Raw genomic sequence first — 20,150 nt, forward strand, 5'->3', positions numbered from 1 at the left:
GATACATTTGGAGGTATAACAGAAACACTTTTCTTAACTGTCAGAAACAAGTTTTATTTAGGGAGGAGAGTCATGTGTCTGTCACAGCCAAATCTGATGAGATTTGTTAAATGCACCCCCTCAGGAAACAGCTTGTGCATATTAATGAGTAGGCCTACATTAATTGTCTGTACAACAGTTTTGTCTTGATCATCAGTTGTGTTTCGTTGAAGTTTATTCAGTTGTATTGTTTTATATCATGGAGGTTGATTGTAATTGTTGTTTTGTTAGCATTACTGGCCCCATCCTTTTATAGTGTTTCTATCAGTTTTCTAGCTGTGTGAAGACACTGGGGTGTTGAAGTGTGTTTATAATCCTGTCATATCATTATGTAAATCTGTTGTCTGCAGTGCTCAATCACTAGATGGCGCTGTCAGTCTAAAGAGCTGTTAAGCTTGCTACTTAACTCTTATTAATAAACATTTATTAATAAAAATGTAATACTGGTACACCAGATGAAGGGAACAGGGTATTTTTCAGGCACATTCCTGTCATTAAAAAATGTTCAAAACTATTAAAACCATTTTATAGGCTCTTAAAGACAAGCTTCCTTTCGCTACTTAGAAGATTGTACATGATATAGCAAAACGTTGCTGTAGAAAGAAAGAAAAAAAATCCAATATGAATGCTGCGAAAGCTATTATTTAATAAAATGATAGATTTTTAAATGGCGTTTCTAAAGTGTTGTTGTTTTTTGTGAAAAAGGACACGTTTGTTCCCATCTTGAAAATGGCTCAGGCTATACTTTCTCTATCATCGCCTAATAATTCATTATCTCCTGAAAACCCTTGATTTCACCGATACTGGAAGCACAAGGGCTTCGATGGCCTACACTACACTCAGTTTCTTCGCATTGTGTCTTGAGATCAGGCTCTGACAATCAGCTGCAGCGGGTGGGCGGAGTTGAGGGATGGGTGTGGGCGGGGCTTGACGCTCTACAATATCCCGTGCGCGTCAAGTAAAACTAGTCTGAAAACAAGACGTGCAACAAGTGACTTGTTTGATCTACCGAGAGGAGATGGATCTTTCGCTTTGTGTCATAGCTATTTACAGAGCTTGATCAACAAATAAACGCATATTCTTGGATAAACGACTAACAGCGGTAAGTGCTGCTTTTGGATTTAGTTTTTATAACAAAAAAGTCTGCGAATCACTGTTATCATAGAGGCACTTGGGCAATACGGTAGGATGTGAGATAAATGTTATTAAACATTGACATCAAATTTCATTAACTTTAATGAACTCCCAGACAGGTAACGTTCTTTTTATGAAAAAAAAAAACTGTTATTATACTCTACCTGCAATGCTTGAACATCTGTTAGGATGATTGTTTGGTATTAATTACGCAAACCATAATGTAATAGAATGCAGAAAACAATTAAAAATAAATTGATAAAACTTGGCTCAACCATGTGCATGATTTTGCTAAATAGTGCATAAAAAAAAGGCCAAAGTTTAGGAGTTGGTAATTAGAATTAAACTTAAGACAGTTGATGAGACAGTTTCACCAGAAAACTCTGTTTAGAGTTTCCATGGAAGAGGAATGCAGGTGGAGACCTTGCTGGAAGAGTTTCCCTGGCTTGAGTTGGCTTGCCTGTCAGAGCTACACATTTCCAGTGGGCACAATGACAGGAAATGCACTATATTAACACCATTGAGTCCCTCTGCACATAGTACATGTGATACAGGAGCTGAAAGGGCCTATTGTGTCATATCCTTTTTTTCTGCATCAGAGCTGTTCCTTGTGGATAAGGGGCTTGCTGCTTTTTAACTTGGCCTTATTGTTCTTTATCATCTCCTTCTATGGGGCTGGAAAGTTTGAGTCACTTCTGCTGTCATAAGTGTGTTGGCCGATGAGAAGAATTGTACTTGGCTTGCTTCTTCATTATGATGTGTTCATGTAGTGTTTTCTGTAGTAGTTTTTATTTTTTTAGCTCTAGTGTCACCTTCATTCTTCATTGAACAGATTTTTTACTTGCCTATTGAACATGAATCAATGCCGTCTTTGTTTTCTTCATTGTCAAGCCCTCAGGGTTCTCACAGGTTGCATGCACCGTTATACACTGCATGCTTTGGCCATACCATTGCTGTTGTACAACGCCATCAATATGACTCATGCAACCTTTTGTCGTCTTTGAGGTGAAAGGATGTTATCTGTGGGGTCCAGAAGAAACTGATAATAGCCTGTTGCTTGGTGTGATGCCTGTAATAGGGTGATATTTTTGCAGCTTTGTGTCCTGCCATTCCTGTGGCACAATACTGTTGCTCATTGCGTATGCCACTGAAATTATTTGGACGTGATGACACTGACGAGCACAGTAGGAGTGCAACTGCCTGTTTTTAAATGTTTGCAGTCAAAATTGGCAGCATTCTGAATAAGTTGTACCTAAAGAACCAAATTACATGAAAATGTCTTCATTGCTGTACTTTGTTTTATTTCCATAAAAAATATAAGCTGTTGATGCACAATTTAGTCACCAGCTGTTTCAAGACAATTGAATACTAAATCTGACTTCCTCAGATTTTTTTCCAGCTTTGCTTATCTTTCTAACACAGCCCCCATACTGTGCAGTGACATCATTTACTTTATTTATTTATTTTTTCCAATGTTTTTGTTGAGATATAACCCACATCGCACTCCCTGTTAGCTTTAGTCAGCAATTTCAATGTTCTTGAGATTATAAAGTCTGTGACCCATCTGAAAGTGACTTATGAAGTTAGCGGTCATCATTGCACTGTTTGTAAAGACATCAGATACCGTAAAGCGTCATCTAACTCAAGTTCCTTGGAAAAACTACGAAGACTGTGACATGTGCCTGTGTCAATGTTTATCTCAGAATAAATTCCAAACCCTGAGCAATGGATATGTTTCAAAGGCTTGCAAGCAAGGTCCTGTTTTGTTCAAACAACCTTTGTTTGTGGTGGAGGGTCATACTAAAAGCTTTACTTTGACTTTGATTTGGGGTCTAAAAAACCTTGATACACAAATTTTGCACAATTATCTTATTCAGAGTCTGAAAAAAAACATATATGGCATAATCAAATGCTGTCAGACTTGTCGTGTAATTTTAGACATGCAAAGATACTGTTAGCGTCACAAACTACTTGTATAATAATGAGATTACTGCTTTGTTTGCATAGGTGAGCTGCTCTACAGAGAGGTATTTGGTTGTTTCGTTCAGTGTTCCTGATGGAGTCTTATAGAGTTAGCGGCATGCCAAACACTGGACTATCGCAAGACTATATGCAGCCTTCCCGCTCAAGAGGCCAGAGCAATGGCACTTATGGACTCAGTATCAGAGTTCAAGGAATAGATGGACACCCCTATGTGGTCCTCAATAACCAGGATAGAGTTCTGAACCCCTATGCAGTGCCACAAAAAGATAATGGACATATGGATTCTGAAAGCCCATTCAGTTATGATGAATATGATTTTAAAGAATCTAAGAAGAATCTTTCTGAAGGCCCATATATGGATGTTATGTCTCCAAAGCTCAATGGAGGTCCTCACAATGGGACTTCTGATCCTAAGAAGAACTCCAGTCTTTTAAACTTCCAAAAGCATCCAGAGATTCTCAAGCCATATGATCCTGAGAGCAATACCCTTGGTAGCTTTCGAAATCTGCCTTCAGTTGAAAATCGAAATCCCTACACAGGATCCCTACCCAGAGCTGACTCCCCAGTTGTGAGCCAAGCCAGATCCTTCAGCCAAGTTCCAGAACCATCTTCACCAGATTACATGGGATACGCCAAACCTCATGATCGTCCCCAGACACTCCCGTTCAATGTACAACCTCAAACAGGTCCAACCAAAGACCATGTTCTGGCACAACCTCAGGTCAAACCCTCTGTTCAAGCACAAGCTCAAGTTAAGCCACCATTTAAGAGTTCAGTGCCCCACCAGACACAGACTCAGCCTTTACCACGCCTTCCAGTTCCTCAGCCATCTACAATAGCCAGCAACCCCAGTGACCAAACCAAGGACTCTTCTAGACCTACCAGTTCAGTGAGTAGTGCAAACTCCAGTTTGGAACGAAGTCGACGTGAACCAGGCGTGTTGCCCTTGCGCCGTACTGACTCCAGTGGCCCTGTGCTACAGTCTTCCTCCTCCCAAAAATCCTCTATGGGCTCCATGACACCAACCAAGGAAGACCAGTTGGACCAGCTTTATGCAGAGACGATCAACCGTCATGAGAACCGGCGGTATATACCTTTCCTGCCTGGCACAGGGCGTGACATTGATACTGGTTCCATCCCAGGTGTGGATGAGCTCATCAAGAAGTTTGACAGTGAACAGACTCAACAACGCAGGGGGCGGTCAGGGCGGAGGAATAGACTTAACCCAGAAGACCGCAAGCGTTCCCGTAGTGTTGATAGCGCCTTGCCATTTAGCCTTGGGGGTGACTCTGACTACTTGGATGAAATTAGCCGGAATCGAGGCAGGTCTACAGAACATCTCCTTCGCCCATCACTGCTCCTACAGAAGGCTGCTGGAGTAAAGACTTCGCCCATGTCACCAACTTCCACTGTTGAACCCAATATAAACCTAGGAAACACAACACAAGTTAAAAGTGCTCCAGGCACTCCTCGGGGCACAGTCTCCAACTCTTCAGCTGCTATTTTAGGGTACAAGAATCCACAGAGTCGTCCCTCTGTAGCACTTGTAGAGAAGAAAAATGAAGAGGTCAAACCATCACAGAGTATGAAGTGTCTGTCAAGTGTAAAAATGGGATCAATTTCTCGCCCTGGTGTCAATGGAAAAACATCAAGCACTGAAGTGGATGCTCCGGTAAGAACACATAGTTTTCCTCATTGCTAGGGCTCTGTGTAGTAAATGCTTTTCCATCTGAAAGCATGTGAAAATTCCACATTTAATTGGATGGCCCTCACTGCAAAACACAAGATCCAGGGGGCGTGGTTGGGTTCAGATCCAACTCCTCCCACCTTACATATATCGAAACCTACCCGTCGCCACCCTCTGATCCCTAAACCCACCCATCTCAACCCCTTAACCTACCAATTTCCACCCCTAGATGTGGATCCAACCACGCCCCCTGGATCTTGTCTTCTGCCATGTGGGGCTACTGCATTTAATAACATGTTTTTACTCCAAACTCACTTCATAACATCAGTCAAGTGTTTGAAGTAAATCCTTCTGTGAGATGATGTGGCTGAAGCACTCCGCATATTTTATAGTATTCTAAGCAGGGATAAAGGCTATGTTAATTAGCATTACATTATTAAATACCTTATTATAATACAGTTCTCAATCGGAAAAGGGTGGATTGCCCACTTCAGGTTGGTGGAGAGTTCCTGCCTCAAGTGGAGGAGTTCAGTTATCTTGGGGTCTTGTTCACGAGTGAGGGAAGGATGGAACGGGAGATTGACAGACAGATCGGTGCAGCTTCTGCAGTAATGCGGTCGATGTACCGGTCTGTCGTGGTGAAGAAGGAGCTGAGCTGTAAGGCAAAGCTCTCGATTTACCGGTCAATCTACGTTCCTACTCTCACCTATGGTCATGAGCTGTGGGTCATGACCGAAAGGAGAAGATCCCGGATACAGGCGGCTGAAATGAGATAGGGTGAGATAGGGTGAGCAGCTCGGTCACTTGGGAGGAGCTCAGAGTAGAGCCGTTGCTCCTCCACATCGAGAGGAGCCAGCTGAGGTGGCTCGGGCATCTATTTCGGATGCCTCCTGGACGCCTTCCCAGGGAGGTGTTCCAGGCATGTCCCACCGGGAGGAGGCCCCGGGGAATACCGAGGACGCACTGGAGGTACTATGTCTCCCAGCTGGCCTGGGAACGCCTCGGGGTTCCCCCGGAAGAGCTGGAGGAAGTGGCTAGGGAGAGTTAAGTCTGGGCATCTGCTTAGACTGTTGCCCCCGCGACCCGGCCACGGATAAGAGGAAGATGATGGATGGATGGATTATAATACACATTATAATAAGACAAACTCAGATGAACCTGATATATTGTTGCAACAGTGTTAGAGATGCACCAATTGCAATTTTCTTGGCTGATTCTGATTTCTGATTTTTTTGTAAGTGTGATCTGCCGATACCGATTTTTGCCAATTCCGATTTCTTTCTAAGAAATATAATTGACAGCATATACAAACAAAAATTTACTTTTCTTCAAAGCAAAATTTTATTTTCATAATAGAAATTATTAAACATTGCAATTTCCCAAGTTACAGGATCTTCTCTCACTTAAACAACTCTCAAAAAATAAAAGTGCTCTGTGACTGGAAAGAAGTAGAAAAAACAATTAACTGAAAATGAGTTGCTTTATAAAACAAAACAACTTTATAAATGGACCTTTTTCTCTTTTTTACTTGTCTTACAAAAGTCAAAAGATCCTATGAATTAACAAAACTGAAGTGTACAATACTCTTCCAAATAATAATAGTGCATTAAGTGGATAATAAATGTTGCCAGCATATGTATAGGCAAAATGCTATACTTGAGCATTAATGGCAAGTGGTTCCCCCGTGGTTTATTTTAGCCTTACAAGTTTCACAAATAGCAAACTTAGTGTCTTCTTCACTCACAGTAAAAAATGTCCACACCTACAACATGTTTGCATAAGGGCTGCGTTTTGAAACAAATTTCATAATTCGATTTCGATTCTCATTCACAAGCTTTCGATTCAATTAGATAACCAATTTGATTTGATTCAATATCCATTATTTTGGATATATATTAGGTACAGTACGTGTTACTGTACCAGGAAATTTTCTCAAGGAAAACAAATGTCTCAACTAATGCTGTAAAATATAGTTTAAAAAATAGTCATTTGGTACTACTATAATATTGAAGGTTAAAATTGACTGATTTATAAGCTATAGCAATGGAGTTTATAAAATAATAAAGTTACAATTGCATAATAATATTTCTATTTGAATTCGTATTTTTAAAAAAGAAACATTTGAATTTCTGGATTTATTCAAACATAAATGTAAACATAATAACAGTAAAAATTATAATGAATATGTTATATGGTGTATATATTTAGCGAAATACCCCTCTTTACATCTGACTAATGAGTTTACGGTCACTGAATATGTTTGTTTCTGAGGTAAATGTGACATTACGTGACATTGTTTACAAGCTGTTATATTGAAGTCTTTGAAGTCTGAAGCTGGTATTTATGTGGAGGATATGATTAGTTCACGTACGCCGAGCTCGCGCTACTGCCACTGTTGAACTGAGGCACTGCTACAGCGATCTATCACTCCAGATTAAACAGCGCCAAAACAGCATTTATTGTTTGAATACTGCAATACCATGGACATAAATTTAAATCTGAGACTTTTTTTCATATTAAAGGCACCAAAGCACAATGCTTATTGCAGTTTATTGGATGGGAGGTGCCCTTCAATGTTCCATCCATTAACTAAAAACAGGCTAGATTAATAGATTCTTGGGATTTAAGAATCAATATTCCATAAAAAAGAGATATCGATATTTTTTACCCAGCCATAGTTTGCATGCACTCGCGCTCACAGCCGCATGTAGACAGATCAGCTCAAAATCGGAAAGACGTGAGACTGATCGGCAATCACCGATCAGGGCCGATCATGCAGGAAATCAGCCGATTCCTGGCCGATCGATCAGTGCATTTTTAAACCGTGTTTATTAGTCACCTTGAATCAATGAAGGCAGTTAAGTCTTCTGTTTATTCAGCAACGCTATAGGGATTTTAAATTTACTACTGATCACAGAACTGCGCTTCACTGAAAGATACGCATGACAATCACAGCTTCTACCTAATTTTGATTTATCACCTTTGAAAATTAATTTTTATATTAATCGTGCAGCCCTGCTTGTTGTATTTTGAAATATTTACCACCATTATGGGGGGACCAGTAATTTGATTTATGCATGTATACATATCATGACATGTATCTCTTTTTAATTTTTAATTTTATCTTTTTGCTCAGGTGACACCTGACCTTCTGAAAGGTCAAGAAGAGCTTTCACAACAAACAAATGAAGAGACTGCCAAGCAGATATTATTCAGTTACCTCAAAGATGGGTGGGTGTACTTTACAAATAGTTTTATATGGATTTGTTAAACATATCAAGAAATGCAAAATATTTTTTTAAGTGTAAAAAAACATTAACTTAGAATATTTAATTCAAATATGCAATTGCTCAATGACAAATCAGTCAACCAAAAATGAGAATAAGGAAAAGGGAAAACCCTTTTAAAAATCTATAATCTAGTATATGCATATACCATTTTCTAAAGAAGTTTAGTTTTAATGCTTGATATTAAAACTATGTCATTGATAACTTTCAAAAACATTTTTATTACTAGTTGCATGTTGATTTAATTTAGTTAAGTTAATAGAAGTTAATTAAATCTATTTATGGCATTCTTTTGGACGGCATTCTCACTTTACGGCATTTTTACACAAGTGCCTAAAACTTTGCACAGTACTGTAGCTTTGCAGATTTCTTGAAGTGTCTTGGAGACATTGCCACAGCTCTTCTGGACTGAGTCTGTCTCAGTTTGTTCTGTTTTTTCATGTTATTCAGAACAGACTGGGTGATGATTAGATCAGATCTCTGTGTGGAGCACTCGCCTCTGTCAGAGAAACCAAGAAAGTGGCAAGATAAAAACCACTATTTTCTGTTTCAAACTTTCACATCGTATCTTTAGGTTATAATAACATAAAAAAAATTAAATCCAGGTTTTGATTTTCAAAGATTTATTATAAAATGTTATTATTTTTATTATTTTCATTATTCCCAAAATGCAATAAATCTATCATACTTTTTTCTCAAAATGCAATAAATCCATTGAATCAATATGAAAGTTATTTTTCATATTGAAACACAACATGGTAAGTTGATCCACATACGACAGCCTCTGAACTTAGTCAATACTAATCTTATATACAGGCACTGGACTAAAACTACATCCATCAGTCATTGTTTCCAACATGAATTCAACGGGTCATCTTGTTAATACTATAAATTAATTACAGCAATAAAAGAAAATTTTCTAATGAACAAGAACATTAACAACATCCCATTAGACCACAGAAATTCCAAAATGACATTTCCCTTACATTCAGCTTCCAAAAGTGCATTCATCTTTGTCATGTTACATTCATTTAGCTGACCAGTGCTATGTGCTGCTGTATTAACAAAAACATAAATGGCATTAATAAAAACACTAACATTGACAAGCTACGCAATATCGCGTTCATAATCGAATGCGATTCATCTAATGAACACGATATAGCGTAGCTTGTCAGTGATCTGCAGCTCTGTATATTAAATGCATCTGAATAATTTCCATCTGAAAGCATGTGATGGAGATTTACTAGTACTATTAATCACAGAACCGACTTTACTGACGAGATGTGCATGGCAATCACATGCAATTTATCATGCAGCTCTTGTTTGTTGATCACAAAGTACAAAGGAGATGAGAAAAACTAAGATGCCGGGTTATTCAAAGCGCCGCCATTACTTTCCTGAGTGCCTGGAATGGTGCGCTGTGATTGGTTGAGTGGATATATCGCATTATACAAAAAAGGCAGACTGGCGTTTATTGGAGTGTTGTCATTTCATTGGAGTACTGACATTTTATTTATTTATCTTATTATTATTGGCCTAAACAGTCATGAAGGTCTGCAGGAATCCTCTCTATGGTATAATTTCCATTTCTGCTGCATGTTGGTTTCACAACACAATTTAATCTGGCACACTAAAGTTTTTGACAAATTATAAATGTGACAATTGTTTCCTTATTGGTCTATGGTTGTTTCCTAACTCAATAGTTCACTCTTTTTCTCTCTCTCTCTCTCTCTGAGAAGTGATTTTTTTCTTGGAATTTAAGGTAGTTTCCATAGTCTGACACATAATGATAACACTACAAGAATTTGACCTCCCCTTCATTTCTTTTTCACTTGTTTACAATAGAATCATCCACTCACAATTCTAACTCCCACACTTCTTTCTCCCACACCCTTTTAATGAAAGAACAGCAGGTTCTCAATTTTCCTCTTCTAACATCTTACATCAAAATGGCAAGTCATATTTATTATGATAAACTTTCAAAAAAACCTGCTTGTTGGATGTTCCAGAACCTTAGCTCACTGCCAACAACTCAAATCTGTTATTATACTATTATACTTCCACCCAAAACAGCACTGTTTCCTGCCCTAACCTAATCCTGCATGATCACTGCACAGCTTCAAACGACAGCCCAGCCTGCTCTAGTGCAGGGGTTCTCAAGTCCAGCCCTCGAGGTCCGACTCTCTGCAGGGTTTATCAAACACACCTGAACAAGCAAATCAGTGTCTTCAGGATTACTAGAAAGTTACTAGCTATGAGTTTATTAAGGTTGGAGCTAAACTCTACATGAAAGTGGACCTCGAGGGCCAGAGTTGAGAACCCGTGGTCTAGTGAATAGCTGAACCCGTGCCCTCCCAGAACTCCATATTCTTGATGTCAAGTGTTCCATTCTCTCTGCTTTCCATATGTGCTGCATGGAGGGAGGTGAGCAGAGTGGATTATACACCAGTGTCTGTGAACCCTCTGCACTCTTGCATATCTAGGATCAGATATCTTCTGGTCAATGGCAACTTTTATTAACCAGCCCTGCAGGCAAATCTTGTCCTGAGGTAGTAGTTAGTTACCATTCAATGGAGCTTGCCGTATATGCATCAGGTTAAGGGTTTTGATAGCTATAATTAGGCAAAAAAAAATATTGTCAGGAGTGTTGTGACATGAACGACTGTTGGCGACAGCAGCTTATGTCATGAAACCATTAATTACAGTCCGCTCTGTGGGAGGTGTGTGCGTTTGAAGGAGATGCAGTGCTGGTCTGCTGGTTTCATCTCTCTCTTTGGGAAGTGTAATCATACGCTTTAGTCTGAAGTTGCATGGAAGCAACCCAATGTTCTGTGCTTTTCCCTGATGCATCACTCGAGTGCCCTGGGAACATGTGGGTGTGCAAAAAAGACACATGCTCAGACACATACACTCCGAGACATGTGACTTAAAAGAAGGCAGTAATTAGGGTGGACTGGTCATAAGGTGACACATCAAAGCCAGAGTTCTCTGTTCTCTCCACACAAGCAAAGAGCCAGGCTGATTTTTCCCAGAAATATCAGGAATTATACTCCGATACAGTCACTCACACACACACACACACACAAAATCAGCATACATGTTGAATGAATTATGAGCACTTGTGTCGTGTTTTGCAGGAGCAATGATAACGATGACACTACCAAGAGAAAGGTCAACCTGGTGTTTGAAAAAATCCAGACCTTGAAGTCACGGGCCGCTGGGAACGTGCAGGATGACAACAAAGTGAGCCGTTGTTGTGGCATTGTAATTGGGTTCAACAAACAGCTAAGACTGTGAGCCTCTTATAAGAGAGACTTAGTCTATCTCTTGGAGAAAGTATAAAGGCTGCAGAGGTTATTTACTCCACAAACAGCATAGTCATGGCTAATGTTTAAACATTATGCAGGCAAAATCAGTCCAGTCTCTTTTACTGATTTTATTTTAAAATGTCACCTACAACATCATGAAATATTTTATATGCAAAGACCAGTTTACAGTGAATTCGCATTACAAATTGCCATGGGTTGAAATATTTCTGATTAAAACTGAAAGAGAACTTGATGCTTATGCTCTGTTTGGATGGTAATATGTATCAAATCTCTGCGATATAGCACCTGAAAAGAGCTCTGTTCCAATTTAAACCTTTCTCTTTCAGTCTCCAGACCCTGCAGCCCAGGCTAGAGCCCTTCAGGAGCAGAAAGCAGATCTGGAAAAAGAAATTGCTGATCTTAAGAAACAGCTTGAGGATGAAAGCAAGGTAACGGTGAAACCCTCTCTCTCTCCACTTATACCTCTACTCCCGTAACTCTTCAACTGTACCTTGGACCACTGCTCTGTCTGTTAGAAGCTTGCATGTTAACTGAAAATCCCACTCCTATTACTCCTTAAGATCAATTATCAAATTAACCAATTACTGTCTGCTACTGTCTGAAGACTGGGCCTTATATTCAAAGATGCCCAATGTCTCAAGCAGTCAATGATTTGAATTTCCTGTCCTCACTGTCATCTCTTATGTCTTTCCCTGCAGAAACGCAGTGATCTGAATGAGACTCAGCTGAAGGTGGGAGCAGGAATGAAAGACTTGAGGAGAGAGCTGGACCAGAGTCAAGTCGAGTGCAGCAGACTGCGGGACAAGCTTAGTAAAACAGAGGCTGACCTGCGCACTACAGTAGAGGAGTAAGATGCTGTCTCACACAGACGAAAGACCCACACAGAATCTGTGCATTTAGAAAATTCAGCAAAAATGGAACCCCTGTAATTGACAAAATTCAGTTAAAAGCTCTTTTAGCTTGCCCTATTTACTATATTTAAATCCATTCTGCAGATTTTAACCCAGAATTCAATGCAGAAGATGCTGGTTCATGTCTCCATTGCCCTGCTTATGCTTATGAGCTGTCTATTTGCTCTCTGTGAATTTTGGAGCAAAAGTCAAACTTACAGGTGTTGGCCCTGATGTGAATCCTCCTAACGCTGTGAAAATCTACACTACCCTCAGATATGCAAGTTTCTGGGATTTCTCCATCCTGCCTCTAAGGTTGTCAAAATAAAGTGTAAATTATAGAGACCACAGTTTGAATTAGCAGGGGTTTATATGGCCATGAACTCAGCAGATGTACAGGCATGTCTGTCTCTTCAGAAGGCAGGTATTCTGAGTGTATTCATGTGTATTTCAGACTCTACCAGGTGAAAATGGAGAAAGAGCAGTACCAGACTGAGATCCGAGACCTACAAGACCAGCTCTCAGAGATGCACGATGAGCTGGATGAAGCCAAACAATCTCAAACAGATAGCACAGACAAAGAGGCCATGATGGAGGTACATTATTTATACTTTTCTTCAACAATGACATATTAAATAAGAATAACAGATTTCTCATCCCAAAACCAAAAAATCATCCCAAACTTTTGATCAATAGTCTAACTTCTGTTGAGGCGCATAAAATTTCACGGAAAGCTGAATATTTCCCATGCAAATTTTTTAGATCAGTAATCTGTAGCATGACAGATCCAGCATTTGCATATTCAAACTAATTAAGACTTGAAACTGATAGAACTCTAACATGGTACTGTCCTCTCTAGGACTTTATGCAACTGAAGCTAGACCTCCAGGAGCTCCTTCTAGCCAAAGAGGACCAAGAGGAGCTGTTGAGGAGGCGTGAGAGGGAGCTGACTGCTCTCAAAGGAGCTCTGAAAGAGGAGGTAGCCACTCACGATCAGGAAGTGGATAAACTTAGGGAGCAGTATGAAAAGGAGATCCGTAAGCTGCAGATGGCTGTGGAGGAAGCTAAACAGGTGATTTATATCTGCCTTATTACATTTTTAACCGAAACAACTCACAAATAAATGTGCGGCAGCAGAGGTCTGTGTGATGTTAGAAACCATGTAAACATTTCCTGAACCCATTCCCTCTCTATTTCCCTATCATTTCCTGTCCTCACTGGAAGTGCCATGTAACAAAGGAAATATGAGGTTTAAAGTATTTTTAAGCAGATTTAGTGTTAAGACACACCCATTTCATATTTTTCAAATGATACATTAAGTTAAACATAAATATTGTCAAATTATGATTTCAAGTTTTGAAAAAGTATGGGACTACTTTCACCGTCAGCCTTGTCATCAGTTTTCATAAAAAGTGATTTTCAGAAACTCTAATAGTTGATCGTGATTTTATTCAGATGAGGGCAAAACAGATTACAAAATCCCCAAACACTGAAGAGACACATACTGTTAGAGCAGCATGAAAAGCTTATTTAGTTACGGAATAAAACAAATGTGAAGAGAGAGTGAAAGAGGATGGTGTCCACAGGCGGGTGGAACTCCTTTAGCCTACCTCTTAGCTCACTTCCTTTTTGCAACAAAGGAGCTTCCTGTCCAGAGGAGGCCATTGTTGTCTCAGTTTAGTTGTATTTTAAGAGAGTAAACAGGCAAAGTGTTTTGGGCCGATGCCACAATAAACCTGCTGCAGAACTCACTGTGCTTCTTATCGAAATAGCTGCATTTTGGGAGAATAGTGGATGGTTTTATCCTTGGATCTTTGAGAAGCTGACAGAGAGACAGATTATGGCTTTCTGGATATTTTAGCAAGCGACCAAGCCAATAAGTATTGCCGTGCACGTGGTGTTAGTGTTGATAGGAAGGTCCCATGTGGAGGAACACTGAAGGGTGAAGCACTAAATGGAGTTTAGCGCTGCTTAATATCAGTGGCAGGCAATCACTAATCTAATGAGGCTCTGATGGGGTGGTTAGCTGGTTTCTTTCTCTTTCTTTGAAAATTAATGATGGGTTTGTTTCATATGCAAATGGCTGGGGGAATTGTGGCCAATAAGTGGGTCAGAGTGCAGACATGGGCTCCTACGGATGACACAATGAGGAGAGGTTTGTTCAAAAAGGTTAGTTTTTGTTTTCCCCCATGAGGTATTCTCTAAAGTTTGCATTAGTTCAGATTACTGATACCAGGTTTCTGAGTAAACTTTATGTATATATTTCTACAAGGCTTTTTTTCACCAGCAATGTAGGTGCAGTGTGGTGTTTATTTCTGTCCATTTGTACGGATGCATAATAAAGGTATTGCTCTGCCCTAGCAGGAGGGGAAACAGAAAGGGAAGTTGGGGCTCACAGTGTCCCCATCTCAGCAAGGGATTGAAGGGATTATCTCCCTGCTCCAATAGCTTTATCTATTTTCTTATTCGGGACTAGATTCTTTTACAAAAACCAGACCCTCACTATTATGACTCGGGTCAGTTATGGACCGTTATATCAGCCAGTTATTTCCATTTTGAGATTATTCCATTAATATCAGTCAACATTCCAAAAAGTTTCACTTCTGCCGTATTAGTTTCAAACTCTATAACGGCGCCTTTGTGAATGGAGTTTTTTTATTATTATTATTGTACTTAATGTGTTTATACATTTTCTTTCCGCTGTTTTGACTGCAGCTCATTTACTTTCAAGAAAGTTGTATTATATCTCTAGTATTTAAATTAAAAGTTCATGAGTGATGGATATAAAATCATTTAATTAGCAATTGTATTGTTAGTTGTTAAATAAAAATGTCCATTGACTGAAAAAAAAAGTCCTATCCATAAAGAGCATTTTATTTCATCAAAGTATCCAGTTGATTAGCTAATTTTTGACTTCAAACACGTTATACCTGACTGTACCAGAAAAAAAACTAATCAGTAAAATTAAAGCAGTTTGATTATATCATATGTTATATTATATCTGTTGAGAGACAATGGTTTAATAGTTTTCAAGTGTTACATAAAGGCATAATGCAATTATGGGTGTACCTCATAATGGAGCATAATAATTACAACTAGTTTTAAATTGGTGTATAATGAGAGATAGTTAATCATAATTATGCTATTGTTTACTTAAGCTGCATTTAAATATTTCTTATATTTAAAGATGCTAGGTAGTAGTCTGTACGCTGCCATTTAAAAGTTTGGACTCAGTAAGATTATAATATTTAATCAAATATGATTTTAATGTATTTGTATTTTATAAAAAATAATGTAATGTAAGTTCTGAAGGTAAATGTAAAAAATGTCACGGTTGTCTCGGTGGTCTACCCTACAGCCACTCATATGAGCAACTCATATCACTCCACCACTACTGAAAATCCAAACCCGATCTTGCATTGGTTGTTGGCATCAGAATGTGTAGCTTTTGGTGTATCTTGAGTGCAGCGCTGTTACTGTGCTGCATTTGTTTGTTTTGTGGGCTGTGGCTGATATAGACCTCGAACGGTCACTTTGGGGCTGTTTGGGGAGCCAACAGTCTCACAGGACGTGGTGTGTTTCCTCAGGTGATGATAGCAAACTGTTCGGGCCTGCTCTGTGGTTATTCAGCTGGATGTCAGAGTGGGAAGAGAGGAAGTGTAGGAGGTGATAGAGGGACAAAGGCATGTGTAACATTGAAAATTAAAGAACAAAAAAGTGAAGAACAGATACGAAAACTAATAGAAGCTTTAAAGAGATTATGTGCATGTACATCTCGCCCTTCAGCCTAATAGAAACAAGCTCAATTTTTGTTTTCCTTGCAGTGTCTTGATGGACAGTGACGATGATTGTAAGCGATTTCTGTGACAGTTCATAGTCTACATATAAACAGCAGCCCTCATGTGTGACGCATACTTGGCATATAAGTAGGCCACGGCAGGGTCCTCACTACAGACTGAACTCTCTCCAGTTTTGGCCTGGATTCTTCTGCCATTGTTCTCACTGTCCCACAGAGCCAAAGTCCCCTGCTTTCAGATGAAGTGTAGCGCCCTGAAACTCTACAAACCTCCCACCATGAGCTCAGCAGAGGGGGTCCGACTCTCTGTGCTCCCGCCTTTATGAGATTAAACACAGAAGCACAAAGCTAAGGATTTAGTCCAGGCTCCAACTGAATCCAGACATCTTGGCTGTGCTTTTAAAAACAACATGATGGCAGTTACATCTGTAATGTTCGTTTAAGGTAGTGGCATGTGTCTTTGTGTATAGAAAACAAGTGCTGAGTTGATTTAAGTTGCTATCACACCCAGTCTCATATCACACAATGTGTATGTCAGTGTCAAGTGTGGCTGGGAAAGTTATTTGCCCAACATGCTTCTCATATCTGTTGTAATTCCAATAAAGAAAATTAACATTCAAACATTTATATATGAAGAGTACATCAAAGCTGAAGGATATCAACCGAAGCCCTGCTTACACCTGGTTTTTACATCAGCCTTGTGAGATATTATCTTGATATGTCAAATCTGCCTGGTTTGCATTAATGTGACCCATTCAATCTGCCACATCACTGTTCCCAACTATTTACAAATACAACAACTTTTCTCAATGATTTCATGGGTAGTTTTGGCAGTAGTGAAGTAGGCATATTAAGATGTGAGGCGAGAGTAAACAAATCCCAAAAAGCTTTGGGATCTGATCTCCAGAAATGCATGTGACCACATTTGTAGTGTAATGTGTCCTAAGATTGAAAACTTTGTAAACTGGGTACAGCTCTACAAATGCTTGGTCATGAAATATGGGGAAGAAGTGCACAAGATTTCATTTGCTCTTTTAGACATCTGTTTGAAATCTGTGTGCATTTTAACCCCTGCTTGCCATTTTACAATACCTTCTTCATTCACAGAAAATGTTTTCTGCAGCTGGAAAGAAGTCAGTGCTTTTCAAGCAGCACTTTTTCATTTCCACCTTAAGCACCTCTCGCCCGTCGTCCTGCTTCGGCACATTTGTGTCTATGTGCTCTTTGTTTAGGAGCGAGGCTATTGTAACCTATACCACTTGGATGCAGAAATAGACCCGGTGCTGGAGTGGTATTCAAAAGCTGAACACTTTCTGCTTGGCTGATAAAGTTTCCAGTACCTTGGATGACCTGTCGCTTATGTTTCTATGGTAGTGTATTCTTATCTTTCTGTCGATTCACAGCACTTTTATTGAGAAAAGCGTCTGGCATGTAAACAGAGGTCACATTGAAAAGTTGACCATAGGAATACATGACTAATTGGTCTTGGCTCTCGCGGTGAGAACACAAGCTTGCTTGTTTTCTTTGAGGTGGATGAAATCAGTGCTTACACATGCTGAGGCACAAGTTAAAAGTGCCATAGAATGCAAAAAAAAAAATCACTTTTATATAAGGTGTTTGAACATTGGCCACAGTGTGAGAAAACAACCAGCCTATAATGGTAAAAATCCACTCACTCAATGTTTTCTAATTAAAAAAAACGTAATCAGTCTCTCTACAAAAGCAGTTCCAGACTATGGCGACAAAGTCGGTGAAAGCCCCGTCCATTTGTGACGGTCTCTGCCCTATTAGCATATCCACAGCCCTGAGTGAGAAGCATGCCATTACTGCTCTCTTGCTGTAGCTGCTGGAGGTACAGTGTCAGCACCAAAGAGCCATTTAAAGTGTTGTGTGTTGGGATGCACCAACGAACATAAGTAAACAGTTTTTTTTTTTAAATAGCTAGCAAGTCTTTAAATTTTATTGGTGTATAAGGCCAATACATAACTTTTTTCCAACTTCTACTTATTGAATTTTTGTAATCTATTTTAATATGCATTTATAGAATTACAGTGTATATAATTACATTAATTGTGAGTGTAAGAGAAATGACATTGATGGATTTAAGATTATGTTGTACCCCTTCAGACTACAGATTTGACATGCAAACCTGAATGATTTTTGAATGGATTAGAGAGGTTTAGCTCTTCGGAAAAACTGTTATGCATGTGAAGGAGAAAATCATGGTGAATTTGGGATGGCTTCAGGCAGAAATGATTAGTTTCACTAATGGTTTAGGGAATAATCAATGCTGTGTGAAGATTTAGCACCGCAGAGCATGAGGACATTCTGTGTCTTTGCTTGGAGTTCATGAACTGATTGTGATTCTCCTGCCATTGTTTTGCTTGAGCTTTGTAAACTCTCACAATGCTGGTTAATGCCCAACTATACATAAACAGCCTGAGCAGGCTAGAGCACCATTCAGAGCACACTGCTTTCTCAGATCTCTCAGTCTTTGTAATGCCTCTGTCAAGAAAAGAAGCACAGAAACATTGCTCCGCTCGGCCCTTTATTTCTCTCTCTTTCTGTTCTTCAAAGACCTGACTGCGGGAACTGGGGCATGGAGGGAAAGAGAATGTGTGAATGTTCGTTAAATACAAACAAGAGTTTCATCAGTTTCCCCAATGCAACAGTTTCTCAGGACCATACTCGTGTCCTGTAGTTTATCAGCGGTAAAATTGCTCACTCAAAGGAAAAGGATATTGCAACAAAACCATTGTAACCTTGTCTGAAGGACACCGACATCATGATAAGACGCCTCATGTGATGCCCTAGTTTTTCTCAAGACAAAAGCAGCGATATTTACAATTTCCTCACTAAACTTTGTCGACCTTTGTTATCTTCTATGCTGGTTTTGTAGCTATAGAGAATGTTGTCTTTTGCTCGGTACATATTAACAAGGGACCTTCTGGCTGCTGTAGTTTAGGGATGGTGCGGCATAACAGATGTTTGGGTTGTTTTGGGGTGGATGTCCATGGTTATTTTGGGTGGTGTTGTGGTTAATGAGAGAGGGAGAGATTCATAGAGGGGCTTTAGGACATTAAACTTTAAGCAGAACTGACATGCGTCTGTGAGACTAATGAGTCACTGCTGTGTTAGGCTTGAGATTACTTTAAAACACACACACAAACAGCTGTGTGTCATCGTCCAGATGTTTGTTGACCACAGGGTAATATGATTATAGGTAATAGGTATTTCAGGTCTAAACAGTCTTACCTAAGTCATTTAGTTTTGTGAATTTTAAAATGCACTTTAGAAATTCGCAGAGAATATACTGTCGTCTACAGCTAGTATTTATCAGACAGAATACATTTTTCTGAGTAGTAGCTTTTCGTTTAGCTAACAATTGTCTTTGTCCACAGTAGCTCACAGTGGTTGGTTAAACCAGTTAGGCAACATTCCCTCATGCATAGCAAACGAACGACCTGCTCATCCAGTTCTGGGGCCATCCGTGTTGTGTGTAAACATTGAGTTGTCATCAACAGAATAAAGAGTCTTTCGTTGCATGACCGCTCTCTCAGTTTGTTAGCTGCAAACGTCACAAGGAGTTCTCTACGTGTTTTTTAGGTGTCCTTGTCAATAGCTGTCTAACTAGCAGAATGAGTTTGGAATGACCCAATGAATTTTACATGTACAGAAGCTCGCTTATTCATAAAACTTGTGAAGAAGAATGACAAACAGTCTATAAAAGTGGTTGAGCAAAAGCCCAAGCCAGACAAAGAGGCAGCCACCAACAGAGCACAGACTAATTAAGGAATTTGCTCAGGTTCTGAGACCGCTGCTCAACCCATAACTCGTCCAAAGGCTTTAAGAATCAGGAAACTGTGAAACATGTCAGGTTGAGTCATTGAGAAACTGAAGGAGACATGCTTAGCTGACTCTAAATGGACGGCGCTAATAAAGTGTTTTGTTTTATATTGTCCCACATCATTTAAGGTGATGTCAAAGGTCAGAAGCCTATTGTCC

At 39.5% G+C, this 20,150-nt stretch overlaps 1 protein-coding gene across 1 annotated transcript in view; it reads left to right on the top strand.

Annotated features, from left to right (window-relative positions):
• Nucleotides 1-1,003: 1,003 nt before the first annotated feature.
• The window catches only part of LOC132108601 (cingulin-like protein 1), a 30,421-nt gene continuing 11,274 nt past the window's right edge, over nucleotides 1,004-20,150 (top strand). The window contains exons 1-8 of the mRNA XM_059515251.1: nucleotides 1,004-1,141; nucleotides 3,181-4,828; nucleotides 7,980-8,074; nucleotides 11,268-11,373; nucleotides 11,786-11,887; nucleotides 12,158-12,306; nucleotides 12,804-12,945; nucleotides 13,209-13,421. Of these exons, the coding sequence (XP_059371234.1) occupies nucleotides 3,230-4,828; nucleotides 7,980-8,074; nucleotides 11,268-11,373; nucleotides 11,786-11,887; nucleotides 12,158-12,306; nucleotides 12,804-12,945; nucleotides 13,209-13,421 (2,406 nt within the window). The 5' untranslated portion in view covers nucleotides 1,004-1,141; nucleotides 3,181-3,229. The remainder of the gene's footprint in view (nucleotides 1,142-3,180; nucleotides 4,829-7,979; nucleotides 8,075-11,267; nucleotides 11,374-11,785; nucleotides 11,888-12,157; nucleotides 12,307-12,803; nucleotides 12,946-13,208; nucleotides 13,422-20,150) is intronic.

Source organism: Carassius carassius, chromosome 2, assembly GCF_963082965.1.
Source record: "Carassius carassius chromosome 2, fCarCar2.1, whole genome shotgun sequence".
In the NCBI taxonomy this organism is placed as follows: Eukaryota; Metazoa; Chordata; class Actinopteri; order Cypriniformes; family Cyprinidae; genus Carassius; species Carassius carassius.